General features: G+C 28.6%; 1 protein-coding gene across 1 annotated transcript in view; it reads right to left on the reverse strand.

Moving 5' to 3' along the window:
* Positions 1 to 11939: 11939 nt before the first annotated feature.
* LOC101234436 (dynein axonemal intermediate chain 3) overlaps positions 11940 to 18563 on the reverse strand; it is a 41306-nt gene continuing 34682 nt past the window's right edge. Inside the window, exons 21-25 of the mRNA XM_065801502.1 lie at positions 18310 to 18383; positions 18139 to 18230; positions 17772 to 17876; positions 17564 to 17608; positions 11940 to 12093 (exon numbers count right to left, since the gene is read on the reverse strand). Of these exons, the coding sequence (XP_065657574.1) occupies positions 12022 to 12093; positions 17564 to 17608; positions 17772 to 17876; positions 18139 to 18230; positions 18310 to 18383 (388 nt within the window). The 3' untranslated portion in view covers positions 11940 to 12021. The remainder of the gene's footprint in view (positions 12094 to 17563; positions 17609 to 17771; positions 17877 to 18138; positions 18231 to 18309; positions 18384 to 18563) is intronic.

The following is an 18563-nucleotide window of genomic DNA, read 5'->3' on the forward strand; positions in this document are numbered from 1 at the left end:
ATTGATAAAATACGGAAATGTGGGATGAGAATTGCAGAAATTTTTAAACGAGTAAAATAAGAATAAAATGATTTAAAAGAGAACGTGTTAGGCCGCAGAGTGGGGCAGAACTGGACATTTGACGAAAATGAAAATAGGCGTTATGAAACATTTTTTGGTGGCAAAAAAGCCTCTGGTCCATTTTGTCCTCATGTTTTTTTAGGGTAGGACTGACCTTTAACCCTTAGTCTAGCTCAATTCTTTTGTTTTAAAAATAACTCGCTTTCGCGAGTTATTAAACCTACTTCTTGTGGTGTTAAAGCTAAAGTTTGTTAAAATTTCTAAATTTTTTCTTCAATTTTGGGTTTGCAGCCATCTTTTGCTAATGAAAAAATAAGGTTAAAGAGCTTAAAATATATATTAATAGGTGTTTCAAAAAAGTGCATTTAAAATATTTTATTTTTATTTAATTTTTTCAAACAGTGTGCTTTTTGTTTATGTCCTCACTTAGATAGAGTTTTTAATTTTTTTTTTTTTTGAAAATGCTGATGAAAAATTTTGTAAATTTTTTTTTATTGTTGCTCTTATTTAGCACTTTTGTGTTTATTTTTGTATTTTGTGTGTTTTAGTGGAAATGTGTTAATTACGTCAGTAGAAACCAGGTAACAAAACCAGGTCATGAATGCAAGAATAACATTTTTTTTTTTTTTTTGTAAGATTTTGTTTTTAGCAAATTTAAACGAATAAAACCAAATCTCGTTTTTTAGTAACTTTTTTTGAGTGAATTTTTACATTAAAATCGAATCACTGCAATTTATTTTAGTGAATTGATAAAACATACCTTTTAATATTATTTATTTACGCAAGCTTTTGAAGTTCTCCTTTTTTCTATTACCACTTACGGTTTTTTCTATTATCACTTACCGGTTTTTTCTACTATCACTTACCAGTTTTTTAAAAAATTTTACTAGAAATTACTCGAAAATTCATTAAAAACGTCTGACTATTGTAAATAAATGTTTAAAATCTATGGAGTATTTTTTTCTAAGTTTAAGTCTAACAAGTGCCCTTAAAATAATTATTTGATTTAAAAATCAAATACAAAAATACTTTTGTCCAGTTTTAAAGTTATTCTGCATCACAGTGGGTGAATAAAAAAAAAAAATTGCTTTTACTAAGTATTTGGTCAACTTTATATGAATAAAAACTTCAGAAATTTATCCAAACTTTTATTTTTGTAAAGCTGAACAATTCTCAGAAAAACTGAGAGTTTTTGGAGAAAATTGCTTAGCTTTACGTGACAAAAAATTTGAGCCATTTTGCTAAGATTTTTATTCACGTAAAGCTAAACTTATTATTTATTCCAAAAACGCTGAGTAAAAGCAATCTATCTGCTTCGTGTCCTGCTGCCTTGTAGGATACGCCTTTTTATGCAAAGGTTAGGAGATGCCAACTCCGACTTAAAACACCCCCTGCATTGGGGCTCTTGGTTGAGTAAAGGCTAGAGATGGTGTCTCGATAAAAATACTCATCTTGGGCAGATGTTAAATGCACCCGGCTACTGTCTTGTAGAAGGCCTCCTAAGCAAAGACCTAAGGGGTAAACAGATTCTATCCGTTGACCAGCCTCGCACCCCTTTTTCATCTATTAGGCTGGCGCAGACGTATTTTTAATACATTGTTTCCAGTTTAGGATGTTGAATACTGGATCTTCTTGACTCAATGCATGAGTATTGCTTGTGTCTCTGTTTTTATGATTAGGCAACTCATTCTATTATCTCTTAATGAGGGTACAGGTCTAAAACTCAGTTTTATGGTACCGAGGCCGGCTGGTAGTCAGGTTTCCCGAACTCTGTGGTAGCTCTCAGAGAGGCTGATTCCATCAACAGCTGAAAAATATCAAAGTATTAACAGTGCCATGTTGCACATGGATGTTGTCTCTGTTTGTACTTTTAGTGTGCATTGCCAAGGCCACATTTGAAGTCCTTTGTTACGGCTTAGGATTTATTATTAGTAATATGGCATTTGCTTTGGGCCATTAAACCCACTGACTGGGATTCTTTCCGTGGTTTTCTTCGTGATAGCCCTTGGGTAGAAATCTTTCGTCTTCCTGTCAACAAATGCACTTCTTACATAACTTCGTGCATTAAGGCTGCATTCATTCATGGAATCTCTTGTTTCCTCTCGACAATTTCAGGTCAAACCTCACTTTCCTCGATGGTTTTCCTCACACTGTGCTGCTGCGATTGCCAATCAAAACTGTTACTTCCATTTCTATCAGCAAAACAATTCTCCAGAAAATAGACATTTATTTATTACTGCTAGAAACCATTGTAAAAAGGTTTCTAGCAGTAATAAATAAATGTCGCTATTCTCAGGTCATGAAATCTCGTATCTCATCTCAAAAATTAGGCTCTCGTGACTTCTGCAGAATCTTTAATAATATCAATAATAAGGGCAAATCTATAATTCCATCTCTCTTGTATGATTTAGACTTTGTCACCTCACCTAAAGACAAAGCCGAATTGTTTGCTAAAAACTTTTCATCAATATCATCTCTTGATTCCACTCGTTGCGTTCTACCTGATACTGCCAACAAACAGGTTGATCCATTGCTTGACATTCATATCACTCCAGCATCTGTATCTAAAGTGATTTCCTGCCTAGACTCTTCTTTAGCTTGTGGGCCAGACAACATACCTGTTATTGTTTTGCAGAAGTGTTCTCCGGAGCTGTCGTCTATACTCTCAAAAAACTATTCAACAATTGCTTATCAGAGTCTTGTTTTCCAACCTGCTAGAAAGAGACATCTGTTATCCCTATCTTCAAAAATTCTTGAGGGCGATCTGATTCGTCTAACTACTGTCCCATTAGTCTTCTTCCTATCATTAGCAAGGTTTTTGAATCTTTGATTAACAAACACGTAACATCTCATCTTGAATCTAATAACTTACTTTCTGACCATCAATATGGACAACCTTCTCGTTCTACAGCTGATTTGCTAACAGTAATAACCGATGGGTTTTATCATGCATTAGATAAAGGTGAAGAGGTTAAGGCCATCACTCTTGACATTTCAAAAGCTTTTGATACAGTTCGGCATGCTGGTCTTCTCCATAAGCTTTCTTCTTATGGTGTATCTGGCAACTCTTTAAGATTATTGAATCCTTCTTTTCCAAGCATAAAAGTTGTCTTCGATGGACAGCACTCTTCTTCTTATTCTGTAACTTCAGGGGTTCCTCAAGGTTCTATCCTTGGCCCTATACTCTTTTTAATTTACATTAACGATCTTCCAGATATTCTCACATCTAAGGTGGCATTGTTTGCTGATGATACTACCATTTATTCTTGTCGTGATAAGAAACCAACACTCTCTGATTGCTTGGAGGGGGCGTTTGAGCTTGAAAAGAATCTTACTTCTGCTACAGCATGGGGCTCACAGTGGCTGGTGAACTTCAATACAGATAAAACTCAATTTTTTTCAGGCAAACGTTATCGCAATAATTTAGATCTTCCTATATTTATGAACGGTGATGTGCTTGATGAGTCATCTACTCTTCATCTTCTAGAATTAACTCTTACTTTTGATCTTTCTTGGAAACTATGTATCAAATCTGTTGCAAAATAAGCATCTGCTAAGGTTGCATCTCTTTATCGAGCTCGATACTTTCTTACTTTGGATTCTATTCTCTATCTCTATAAATCTCAAATCCAGCCTTGTATGAAATACTGTTGCCATATCTGGGTCGGATCTTCTAATGAGGTCCTTTCTCTTTTAGATTTGGTGCAAAAACGCATTGTAAACATAGTTGGACCTACTCTTGCAGCCAACTTCCAACCATTATCACATCGTCGTAATGTTGCTTTTCTTTCTCTTTTCTACAAATACTATAATGGGCACTGCTCTGAAGAGTTAGCATCTCTTGTGCCATCTACTAAAATTCATTCACGAGTTACTCGTCATTCAATTAAGTGTCATCTTTTTATGTGACTGTTCCTAAGTGCTCCAAAAACTCTTATTTGTCCTGTTTTTTTCCTCGAACATCAGTTCTTTGGAAATCGCTTCCTTCATCTTGCTTTCTTGATTCATATAATTTGCAATCCTTTAAGTCGTCTGTCAATCGTTATCTTGCTCTACAATCTTCATCTTTTCTCTTCTAGTAACTTCCAACTTTAATTAGTGGCTGCTTGCAGCCTTGTTGGAAGTGAAGATGTTTAAAAAAAAAAATTGCTTTTTTTTTATCCACCCGGCCTATTGATTATATTAAATTTTTTTGGTTTATTCATAAAAATCGATTTAGCTTTATATAACTTTACTTTAACCATTTTAAGTCTAAAATTTATACTGTTTATATGTTTGTGTTATAAAATATTTGTGGAAAAAAAGTGAAGGAAAAGCAAAAAAAAAACAAACATTTTTGTCAGTTGTGTGTAAAAGCTCTTAATAGTATAAAATATTGAGGAATAAAAATAAGTTGCCGGGTAAGAAGAATGCGCAATATATATATATATATATATATATATATATATATATATATATATATATTATATATATATATATATATATATATATATATATATATATATATATATATATATATATATATATATATATATATATATATATATATATATATATATATATATATATACATAAGCGTAGAAAGATTTTTTTGGTGTTCAAGATAGGTAACTTCCAGACATGGAGCAAACATTTATATGTTTATACTTATGTCAAACATTTATATGTTTATACTTATTACCAAACATTTATATGTTTATACTTATGTCAAATAATGAGGGTTTGCAAAAAATTGCGATGATTGGAGGCTGGGAACAAAAAAGCCCCAAAATTTTTGCCCCCCCTCCTGCCCCAAACGTGAGAGTAACAAGTTGATGAAGTATTTTTGTACTATTCTTAACTAGACTTATATTCATCGATAAATTTTAGATTTCATTTTAAAATATTTTAGCGTTCGAAAATTATGACCATATAAAGTTTAATTTGAGGTGGTTGCAAATTTTATATGATAATAATTTTTAAACGCTAATAGATAATACTATGAAACTTAAAATTTATCGATAAATATAAGCCAATCATCGCAATTTTTTGCAAACCCTCATTATTTGACATAAGTATAAACATATAAATGTTTGGAGTTTGCTCCATGTCTGGAAGTTACCTATCTCGAACACCAAAAAAATCTTTCTACGCCTATGTATATATATATATATATATATATATATATATATATATATATATATTATATATATATATATATATATATATATATATATATTGCGCATTCTTCTTACCCGGCAACTTATTTTTATTCCTCAATATTTTATACTATTAAGAGCTTTTACACACAACTGACAAAAATGTTTGTTTTTTTTTTGCTTTTTCTTCACTTTTTTTCCACAAATATTTTATAACACAAACATATAAACAGAATAAATTTTAGACTTAAAATGGTTAAAGTAAAATTATATAAAGCTAAATCGATTTTTATGAAAAAACCAAAAAAATTTAATATAATCAATAGGGTGGATAGAAATAAAATATATATATATATATATATATATATATATATATATATATATATATATATATATATATGCATCATTGTGCATTTTCACACTCAATACTCTTTAAAAGCTTCACACTCCACGTTTGAATTCGTTATAAATTTTTTTCTTTCATATTCACATAATAAGTGCAAATTTTAGATTTAAAATGGTTAAAATAAAATTATATAAAGCCAAATCAATGTCTTTTTTATGAAAAAACAAAAAAAATTTTAAGTAAGTAAACAATTATTTCTTTTAAGGTTATAATCTTTATTTATATGTGTATTTACTTATGCAAAAGTTGTACGTTAACTTGTACGTTTAGTTGTACAAAACTTGTACGTTGTACGTTACTTGTTGTACGTTAGTTGTACGTTAACTTGTACGTTAAGTTGTACAAAACTTGTAAGTATTTGTCACTATTAAAATTCCAAGTTCCATTCGAAATTTATTTAATGTAATTAAAGTTACGTTTTTGTAACTGTTTGCTAAGTTAGTAATTGACTGTCTGATAAATTTTTTTTTATGTGATCATATGTTTAATGAGAAAAAAAGGAAAGCCGTGATAATATATTTTTTTTAATTCAGTAAATATAAAAAATATTGAATACTTTTGAAGTAATGCAACACAAATACAACATTTTATTATAATAACAAATAAAATGATGAATAAGCGTTCATTTCTGGTATGACCCACATCGAGAACACAAGTTTGGATAAAAGTAAACAGACAATAAATAACTTTTAACTATTATCAAACGTGTCTATTTTGAAATATAATTATCTAATATTAAATAAAGGTACTTACTTTTTAAAATTAACCTTATTTGCGACGTTTCTTTAGCAAATTGCGGAAGAAAACTTAAAAAATTAGAAAAGAACGTAATATTAACCGTCAACATCATTATTTAAACCTGTATATTTGCCGCATTTACAAGTGTACAGCCAAATGTCAAGAGAGTAGTTCCTCCTGTTTTTAAAATCATTTTACCAGAGCTAGAAATTTTTTCATTAATTTTTCTTCTAAATGGTCAGCTACATGGTCATGTTCAATGACACGGTCAATTACTTCCGCATTTACAGTAATTGGATCTTTGAAAAACTCTTTCAAACAATTTTTTTTCTTTTTAACAATTATTTTGTTGCGTTTGGTGATATTAAAAACATTTTGATTTAAATTATTATTTTTAAGTTAATCATATTTATCGTTTATCGCACAACTATGATATTTATTGTTTACACACAACTATCTATTTACTGTAAGATTTCTTGTGAAATTATTAATTATACTAAACTAAAAAAAACTACATTAAAAAAACAAAAACATGAATGAAAAACATAACTTTGTCTTAAACTGTACTTTGTGGAATCTTCTTTGAATTAAATTTAAATGGTTCAGGGTGAATTAACATTTAAAATTATAATAAAAGTATCATTGTTTGTCTTAAACTATTGTTACTAAAATTTATTAGTTTATATTGAAAAATTTGTTTTAAATTCTTAATTATACTTTACTATTTGTAATAAAGCGTAAGTCTATTTTTATGAACTTTTAAATTGGATAAAAAACTCAATATCTAAAAATCAATTGAAATATTACAATTTTAGTGGTCATAGCCAAAAATTAACAAAGGCATGCTGTAAGAGTTTTTTTGTTGATGAGAATTTATCCTGGCTACCTCAAATAAGATATATTCAATCTAAAACTACTAATATAATTGGTATAATGTATCGAGTTCGTTCATATATCGCTAAACAAAGTCTCAAACTAATATATTTTGGACTAATTCATTGCTTCATCAGCTATGCAAACATAATATGGGCGAGTACGTAACCATCAAAACTAAAAAAAATTTATAGTCTACAAAAACATGCATGCAGAATCATTTACTCTAAAAATAAGTGTAAACACGCCAAACCTATAATGAAAGATATGAAAAAGATGTTTTTGAAATAAATATCTATCAGCATTTAATTTTTAAGTATCGATTCAATAATAATCTCTCTCTTGCAAACTTTAATAACAAGTTTGAAATAAACATAAATGAAAATTATTATCCAAGAGCAAAAAAAGTAACTCATATAAACTGCCTCAAAACTTTAATAAATATGCTGAACAGGGCCGGATTAAGCCTTTTTAGAGCCCAAGGCACAAACCCACATTGGTGCCCTCTTCTGCCCGGGGCCCCTGATTTTTCGCTGACTGTGACCGCTCGTATGTTCAATATTATGCAAAGTAAACAGTCTTTAACAAATATGTTTGTAGTTTGTACTACTATCACTCATATAACTTTGATGGGCATAACAGCATAACTGCATTTTTGACCATTTAACGATTTATATGAGAAAATGTGTCTTGTGTATGCCGGCATCAATGGTATTAACAGTATAGTTACACCATTCGGTTCAAACAGAATAAAAGTAATAACCCATTTCTCAAAATATGACTTCTGTAGCAAAATAATTGGGTTCATAATAATGTTTTTTTGCTCTCCTGAAAAGTTACACTTTTGCAGTTATACTCCATGTCACTTTTGCAGTTATACCTTATGTCCGCCCATCAAAGATAAAACCTACAATAAAGTATTACTGTATTAATAGTTAATAAATTTTGAAATAATAATAGACAAACTGTATTTTTTATTAGATGAAAAAATCAAAAAGATATTGTCATTTACATTTTAAAGTTTTTTTTTCTAGATTTACATCTACCAAAATCTTTGAGTATATCGTCAAAGTTAATTTTGCGCAACATATCTGCCTCAATCATAAGCAGAGATAAGGAATCCAGCCTTTCTTGTTTCCTTGTTGATCTATTTGGATTTTTTGTACGTTTCAACTGAAAAAAAGAACACTCAGTTGAACAGTTAGTAACCATTAATGTTAAAAATATGTGGAAGGCGATTTCAACATTTGGAAAGGCACACTCAATATTGTCTCTAACTATTACTTGGTATAATTCTCCATGATTGAACGATTTTAATGCAGCTGGAAACTTGTGTCGAGTATATGGATGAAACTGTTGTAGTTCAGTACATAAATTATTGTTCAGATCTTTAGGATAAGCATTTATTAGTTCTTCACAACACTGAGATGTTTGTGATAATGATCTTGTCTTTGTCTACTCATTTCTGTCTCAAGTTTGTCAACAATGGCGTAGAATGCAGTTATAAGAAATTTGTCTCTGGCATTCAGATATACTTCAGGGGCATCACCATCATTGAACACTGTCTTTCGTTTACGATTACGGGTCAAAGTTGACTTATAATCTACACCTGGTGTCATTATTTTTGCAGCTTCTTCAAATCTTTCAAATTCATTCCTAGTGAATTGCAAGTGATCTGCTAGTGAAGAATACAAATCAGCACACGTTTTTAAGTTCACATGCTCTTTTTGGAGAGCCTGACTAACCCTGTGAAAATGCTGTAATATCTCTTTCCAAAAAACAAGCATGAAAGCAAATTCTAATTCTTGCATCTTCTTTGCAATGTTTCCTGCTTCTCTTCTGGTGTCTCCATTCTGTGACTGATCTTCTTGTATACATTCTAATGAACACTTAACTGAACACGTTTCATTTTGGGATCTGAAATTGAAAAAAGTATGCGAAAAGATGTGAATAAAAATGATTAAATGATATAAAACGAAAATGTAATTTACATATAAATTAAAATTATGCAAAATAAGGCTAAAAAACAACAAACTTAAGGTGTAAGCTCCTATAAATAATTCCTTAATATCAGAATCAATAAAAATAATAAAACAGCTTTAATAATAGTTTCACGTTGTTAATAAAAAAATATCCTCAAGTGAAGTCGTTAAAGCGCAAAAAAAAAGTCATTAAAGCGCAAAAAAAATAATTAGTTTAAAAAAAGCTAAATAGAAATAACCGGCTCATTCATAGCTTAATTTTTAAGCATTCAAGATTTTACCAAACATGAATGTGAATTTTTATTATAATGTATTTCTTCATTTTCATAGCACTTGTTCTATTTTCAGTTGTTTCTGGACTTAAATTTTTTAAAGAAAAATATTTCTTGAGGACTTGTGGTGCCCCCAAACGCTTGGTACCCAAGGCAAATGCCTTGTTTGCCTAATGGTTAATCCAGGCCTGATGCTGAATATAGCACTGCATACCGAGGACCAAATATATGGAATAGTTACCAAAAAAGATTCAAATGTATGGCAAAGTCATTAAGTTCATTTAAGTTTCTTATAAAAAAGAAATTTTTAAAATTTGAGAATCATTTGAGCTTAAAGGAATCACCGAGTAATTTTAATTATTTTATTGCTATATGCAATTGTTTTCTTATAAAAGCTTCATACTTAGCTCTTTTTATGTGCTGTTCTAGCGAATCTTTATTCGGCGGTAACGTTTCCTTGCTAAACTTTCCAGATTTAAGTAATGTGTAACGAGCTACATTAACCGATTCTTCTTGTTCAGTCCCATATAAATCACACACATATTTTTCCGGCATATTTATTAGTTCATCAGATGGTGTTACTGAATTATCAAGAATTTTAAAAGTTTCTAATTATTTTGCTTTCTTCCATAGGACTTTGAAAGCTATTGCTTTTCCATAAAATGCGCTTGTTGAATCATGGTCATCTGTAAAATGCGCTTTGTTTAATCAATGGTCACTTGTAAACAAATGAAAGTCGGCCATAGCATTCGAAAAATCTTTACCAAGATCAGATTCACATTTTTTTATATTTATGATGCAACGTTTGTTACCAACACCAGTATCAAAGTATACAGTTGACCGAAGACAACTTGACAGAGCAAACACAAACACATTAGTACCAGGACTTCCAATTACAATGTTTTGATAGTGCAGCGATGAATGAAATGCATGTAAAATCAACCTTGTACCAGCTTCTTCGTGGTCACTAGCAAGCTCATGGACTTCAGTCATGATAATAAGGTTGTCAACTGATTGATTTTTGTTACACAAGTTTGTGTGTATTACGTAGAGAGTTATGTTGACTAGAATATGTGGATCACACTTACACCATAACATGTATTAAAAATTTATTAACTCCTCTTTATTTCATCCGAAGGACATAAACTTTTTCCACTGCTTTGGTATCTTTTGAGTTGCACTATATTTGTTAAATGCTGGTACACCTGACTGTGCACGTTTATCCTCTTTCAGCATTCTTTGCACTAAGTGAAAGGTAGCAATCAGATACGGAATCAACACGAGATCATTTATGGTAAGTAGCTAATTGTCTTACTTGTTTAAGTACTTTATTTGCTAGCAAATCTCTGTTATTCTTTAATGTAACTAATTTGCCATTTGAAAACTTAGATTTTTTTACCTGCTTTAAGCTAGCAAAAGTTTTCAAACTATTTATCTTTACACAAAAGTTTCTTTTGCATGAATGAGATAAAACTGTTTATCACCTATTTCATGAACATATTGAAGATCAGATTCAATATCAGTGGGAGCAATAGAACCTGTTGAGATATTTAGTAGTTCTTTGCTTTCAGTAGTCAATGGATAAATTATTGCATCAATAGTTTTCATCACATTTTGTACATTATCTCCACGTCTTTTAGTATTTTAGGCTGAATTCTTTTTACTCATTGTGCTATGCCTTCTAACTCTTTTTAACTGCAATAGCAGTTACAAAGAGTTACAAGAAGAAAGACAAATTTCAGATTTTTTAAGTTTTCTTCCGCAATTTGCTAAAGAACCGTCGCAAATAAGGTTAATGTTAAAAAGTAAGTACCTTTATTTAATATTAGATAATTATATTTCAAAATAGACATGTTGATAATAATTAAAAGTTATTTATTGTCTGTTTACTTTTATCCAAACTTGTGTTCTCGATGTTGGTCATACCTTATACAAGAAATGAACGCTTATTCATCATTTTATTTGTTATAATAATGAAATGTTGTATTTGTGTTGCATTACTTCAAAAGAATTCAATAAGTATTCAATATATAGCCTACTTGTTCATTAAACTTTTTATTTAACTTTAGGCTTTTTTAAGATTTTTTATTTAACATTTTAATTACATTTTCGAAAACCATCTTTCGAAAAAAAAAGAAATATTTGTAAAACATAAATATATTTATTGAAAATATTTACAAACTAATATATATATATATTTATTGAAAATATTTATAAACTAATTTATATATGTATATGTATATATATATATATATATATATATATATATATATATATATATATATATATATATATATATATATATATATATATATATATATATATATATATATATATATATATATATAATATATATATATATATATATATATATATATAAATATATAAACCAAAAACTATTCTTACAATATATATTTAATATAATAATTTTATCATATTTTAAAATAATTTACAAATCTAATATTTAAAAAATAATACTTTTATATTTTATAGTTTTCTCTATTTTACATAAACTTTTTTTCTTTGGTAGATCAAGTATTGGTGTCTAGAGATCATGTAACAGTTATTGAGATATTTAACTCAGTTAAAATTCTTTTTTCCAGTTCTAAGTATTCAAGGTATAGCTTTGAAAAAAAAAATAATAACAAGGTTAGATAACTTTTAATGAAATCTTTAAGTAAAAAAATACAAATAACTAAAAATAGAAACGAATTCAGACAAAAAATACAACTATTTTATTAATTTATGATTGACATAATTCAATATTTCTTGACAATATCAAGTATGCATAAAAATTGCAACAACATGCAAATAGATAAATAAAACTGAAAATAAAATGAAAAAATAAAGTTGTAAAAAATAAATTGTGATGATCAGTTTAGATTTCAAATACTTTAAAATATTTTGATAAGATCTCTAAGCTAAAACGATGTTGAAAAGCAGTAAGCAAAAGAATATAGAAGAAAAAAATAGATATGGTGGAAAGCATATAAACATTTAAAGTACTCTGAAAGCATTTTAAACAAAAGATGACACGCAACCTTAAGAAACCGGAAAATTAAAAAAAAAATGAAATATAAATAAATTCGACAGTTATATTTCATAAACCTTTTACTTGATCAAATATAATAGTCTTATATTTCATTAGGTAAAGCTGAATAATGGTATAACTAATGCAAACTTACTAACACCCTTCTAACAGCTGCATGAACATTCACATTTATGCAGCTGTTAGAAAATCTGCATTCACAGCCAAAGATTGAGGTCACAAGATTAAGGTGATGTAAAGAAAGAATTGAGCTATCTTTGGGAAAATAGAAGCAAATAATTTTCTCTAACTAAAAAAAGTTTTATAAAAATATGTTATATTATAACTGCTTATAAAAGCAATTGCATTGTTGTACCAATCGCTAACAGCTTTGTTGTACCTGATTAAAGTATTGGTATAAAAGACTGCTTTAATTTCAAAGGAACATTTATACAAGCCAAATTACCTAGGGTAACAAGGGGCAAATAGAGACACTTAAGCACTGATTTATCTAATACAGGCCGTCTAAGAACTTTCGAAAAAAAACTTGATATTATTCAAATCTTCCACCATCCTACTATAACATTATAAAATATGAGTTGCAAAATTGCAGTGATTTGGTCACCAGAGATCATTTATTGACAACATGTATCCTGCCTCATTTTTCCCTGCTATGGGGGCAAAATAAATAAGGATAAACAAAACAGATTTTTAAAAGGTTTAGCAAGATAAACATTTTATAATATAATACAGCTAATAATAATACATAATATATATAATCAAACAAATAAAATATGTCACTAAAGAAAAACTGTCACTAATTATTCATATAATCAAACACACTATCATTAGTTAATTATATAGTCAAACACACTGTCACTAGTCACATAAATCACATAATGTTTCACCAGTACTTTGAAATTAATAACAGTCGGAATGAACCCAAGTTATACATTTTAAGCATTGACTCTACTTTTATACTTTTGCAGCCATACTCCATAATCCATTACAAAAATAACATTCCCAGTTTTCAACACTTAAACTTTTAACTCTTTTTTTACCCTTTTCTAATGCACATTTATTTTCTATTTTTTGTTCCTTTAACTTTTTTTGATTTTTCAGAGGATTCAATTAGTGATTTTCTATAATGTGATGTTGTTATTATCTGTAATTCTTCTTCTTTTCTTGGTCATAAAGTGATCTTTGAAATAGCTAAAACATTAGAAAAGCAGGGTATTACTATATTAAAATCAACATTTTGTCATTATTAAACTTAATGTCGGGAATTATATCCCAACACAAAAGATTAATTCCAGTTGTACGAAGGCCAGAACAGGCAACTTCTACAGAGGCAGCTTCATGATAGGTTTTGGAGAATATACCTCTAAGTTGATCATTTGTCATTTTCGTCCAGGATGCTCATGTAACCATGATCCACCTTCTGTATTATAAAAAGTTTTAAGCGGTTCAAAACAACAGTTGTCATTACGCCTCATTCACCATTAGTTACAGAAGAAACACAATGTTTTGCTTTTATTGTTGTAACTTTAACAGATTTATAAACAATTGTAATGCCTAATTCATTAGAGTTAAAAATTTGATGAGGTTAAAACTTGTACTTTATCATAACAACTTCTATATTATTGAAATGAATGTTCACAGAATTGCTGTTTAAACCATAAACACAATTTAAAAACAACTCTTAAGGCTTTCAGATTGAAAGGTCTGGATATCACTTTAAAAACCCACTTACAAAATCTCTTCCTGCAACACCATTACATTTATTAAATGGATAAACTATTTTGTACTTTTCAACATACTGGAAGACAACTCATTGACTGTCACTTATAGACAATCCATTTCTTCTATGTAGTCAACTAATTGACTTTCAGTTTCATCTGCTAATACTTTTTTAAATAAACCAAGTGATTTTTTATGTATAATAATAGTCTGAACTCTTTAATTTCCTTTAAATCCTTCTGTGTGAAGTATCTTTATTTACATTAAATGTCAAAGCTGCCTTTCTCAATGAGATTTCTTTTAATTTTAACATAACATGCTCTGCTTAGAAAAATTGCCACATATGGTTTTTCTCTAATAGTTTCTAACCATATTTAACTTTCTAAATAAACATGGCTGATATCAGCAAAAAAAACAAAAACATCTTGTTATGCCTCACAACATGTTGGCATCAAAATTGTGTAATTTTCTGGCAATTTTGTCATAAAAATAAAATATCAATATATGGAAACAATAGATCAATGCCTAAAGATGATAATAAAACACTAACTTTAAATATAAACATTTTTTTCACTCTGTAAGATAAAAATTAAAACAAGAACCCATCAAAATTTATAATTATCATATAGCCAAGTACTGAGAGATGAAATGGCTGTCGTTCTCTTCATCTTCTTCATTTCAAAATGACTCAAGATATATTTTGTAACACTAAATAATTTAAGAACACAACTAAACTTTTAAAAATCATCAAAACAATAAATTGCGTAGTTAGGATCATTATAAATGCAATATGTCTTATTTTGCCCTGTCTTACCCTATATAGAAGCGCTATGTAATTTCAGTCATGCTGACATGTGGGTCGATGGGTACACATCAATGGTGGTACAACAAAATATAGTGCTAACAAACATAGCTTAGATACTTAATGGATCCAATCTAAAATTTAAGGGCTCTGATTGGCAAAGAATTAGTCAACACATAAAAAGATGAACAAATAACCTTTAGCAAGAACAAGATATTTTATAGGGAAAATGGAATTAAAATCAATAATCTTTTCAAATTAATGCAAAAAAAGTAACTTACTTGCAAAACAGCAAAATTTTAATAATTTGCGACAAAATTTTTAAATGCTTATTTCTTTATTATTATATCCAGACCTTGCAGGTTTAAATCTAGAGCTTGTAAGTTTATATTGAGAGCTTGCAGGTTTAAGGTTTTTTAACAGGTTTTTATTACTAGACTTAATTCCTAGCATATTTTGAAGAATAAGTTTAATTGACATATTTATGAACTTGCACTTTATGAACTTTACGAAACTTACATATGAACTTTGCTATATGCTTAGAAGTTACTTCAAATAAAATTAAAATGAATCATTGTGATTAATAGCTAAGGCATTTTGCTTATCTTAAATGTTTCTACTACTAGACTATATACCAGGCTTAAATGTTTCTACTACTAGACTAGATACCAGGCTTAAATGTTTCTACTACTAGACTATATACCAGGCTTAAATGTTTCTACTACTAGACTATATACCAGGCTTAAATGTTTCTACTACTAGACTAGATACCAGGCTTAAATGTTTCTACTACTAGACTAGATACCAGGCTTAAATGTTTCTACTACTAGACTATATACCAGGCTTAAATGTTTCTACTACTAGACTATATACCAGGCTTAAATGTTTCTACTACTAGACTAGATACCAGGCTTAAATGTTTCTACTACTAGACTAGATACCAGGCTTAAATGTTTCTACTACTAGACTATATACCAGGCTTAAATGTTTCTACTACTAGACTAGATACCAGGCTTACAAAATAAAATAAAAAGTAGTAAATTCTATTCAAAATAGTTTCTCAGATCTGTTTTATCTTCAATTACTTTCAAACAGCAATTTCAGAAATTTGATATATGAAATAGATGAAGAAAATACAGGAATGGAATGTGCCTAATACATTATATGTAGTCCTGATAATGTAGTCCTTGCACATTCAACACACCTGATAGTTCCAAACCTCATTTAACTATCCCTGCTTTATGAGGAAACACAAGATAGATAATGAACAAGAAGTTCAATAAATAGTTTTCATTAAATTGAAATAACTGAAATCTCAGTAGTAATCATTTAAATTTATCAATAATGCTGAGTTGAAAGAATTTTGTATGTAATAGTTAAGCAGTATATATAAGTATTAAAACACTAGATATTTATATAAAATATAAAACTGTTTTTTTTTTAAAAAAAAGACATGTACAATATAAGAAAAGTTAAAATGATTGATCTTATATGGTGCTTGTGAATAAGAAAAAAGTAAAGTTGCCAATAAAACTTTTGTAAAAGATTTTAACAAACATTTAGATAAAAAATGAAAGCAGTGAAATTTAAACTAAAAAAGTTTTGCAAGGAATTCATTACCAATGTACAGAAGAGGTGAAATATGCTGATTCCAGTTCACCAACATAAACAGATTAGAAGAAACCATAAAAACAAAAACAAAAAAAGCAACCAGTGTTGATAAAAAAATAGACAACTATGGTATTAAATAAACAAACCTGAGTAATTCAATATTTGTTTTATATTAGTTCTAAATTAATTATTTATACCAATATCTTTTTACAATTCCTTTTGAAATAAATATTCTATTCTATTTTACTTTGTTTGCTTAAAATATACACAAAAGACTTTTAATAAAAGTTGAAAATTATGTAAGTGTTCGCACTGAACTAAGCTTGAAAACACTAATCTTTGAATTTTAGCCATCATATGGAACTAGGCTCAAATCCGTTGTAATTAAATAAAAAAGCATTTTATGCTAAACTCCATGCAGATGAATTGAGGGTCAGCCTAAAAGTACATAATATTTTGTAAAAAATTTTTAATTGTAAAGATGGACATACAAAAGTTACAAAACTATCCCTATAAGTATTGAATTTTTGTTTTTTATGATATTTTTTATGTATATAATCTGTTTTTGTAGTAGAAGAAAGATTCTCAGAAAGTTAAAAAGACAACATAATGAATTAGCAATAGCATTCATATGCAAATTCATACAGTCATATGCCAATATTGTTTACAAAGACATTATCAAGATATTTTTATCATTATTAGTACTAGTATAACAAACTTTCTAAAATATACCCTAAATAGATAAATCTAACTTTCATTTCCTTGTATTTAGCACCACCTCCATACCCCATCTTAAATTAATTTTTGAATTTTTTTTTAATTGTTCACTTACAAAAATGGTCAAGGGTCAACCCAATGAAGACCTTTTAACAACACAATGCTTTACTCTATTCTAAATAAAAATTCAATCTACCTTTTCAGCATTGTTTATAGAAGTTTCTTCAATGATAGGAACTACCTATAAATTAAATCCATCCTTCAAAATACTTTTTATTTTATTTTATACATCACAAATAAAAAAAGCAGAAATAGTTTTGAAGAAACAAAGCTCTTTATTTGATTTAAAAAAAACAAAATATTTTTTTTCAACAACTGACTGAATATTTATAAATAAAACTAACATTTAACAAAGGTTCTTCAGCTTTATTTGTGGTCAAAGTGTGTCGTTCATTAGCCAATATAACACGACTAGCTTCACGCTCAAAATATGCCTCAATAATCCCAACCTTAAAAATAAATTATATTTCATAACTATAGCTACAACATAAAGCCGATAAAATTTCACACACACCCACATATATGGAAAAGTTTAAAAATAATCTAAAACATCATGTAGCAGCGTACATCATCATCATCATCATCATGATCATGATGATCATGATCATCATCATCATTATTATCATGATCATCAGCAACATCATGATCATCATCATCAACATCATCATCATCATTGAGAAAAGATACGGAGCTAGTTTATTTATTACTTACTTCATTAACAGTTGCATTTCTAAGATTCCATGGGACTTCTAAAACGTGAAGTGTGCCTAACTCATCACCAACAGCAAGCAACTGTTGCTTTTCTAAAAAAAATAAACTTAATTACAAAAAGTGTTTTCCAGAACTAAAACATTTTTTTAAATATGTATAAAAGAAACAAACTTGATATTTGAAATGGAAACACAGCTGTAATTGGAGCAGATGTAACATTTTGAGATAAAAATGGCTCATGGCTCCTATAAACAATTTTAAAATATAAACAAACAAACAAAAAAAACTTAAAATCAAGAATTTAAAACTTTTTTAGTAATTAACACCAGGTTACACACACACACATACGCATGTATGCAAAAATATATATAGAATAAAACAAAAAATTTATATACATTTAAATACAAACTTAGTTAACCAAAATA

This window comes from Hydra vulgaris, chromosome 07 (assembly GCF_038396675.1).
Source record: "Hydra vulgaris chromosome 07, alternate assembly HydraT2T_AEP".
Lineage (NCBI taxonomy): Eukaryota > Metazoa > Cnidaria > Hydrozoa > Anthoathecata > Hydridae > Hydra > Hydra vulgaris.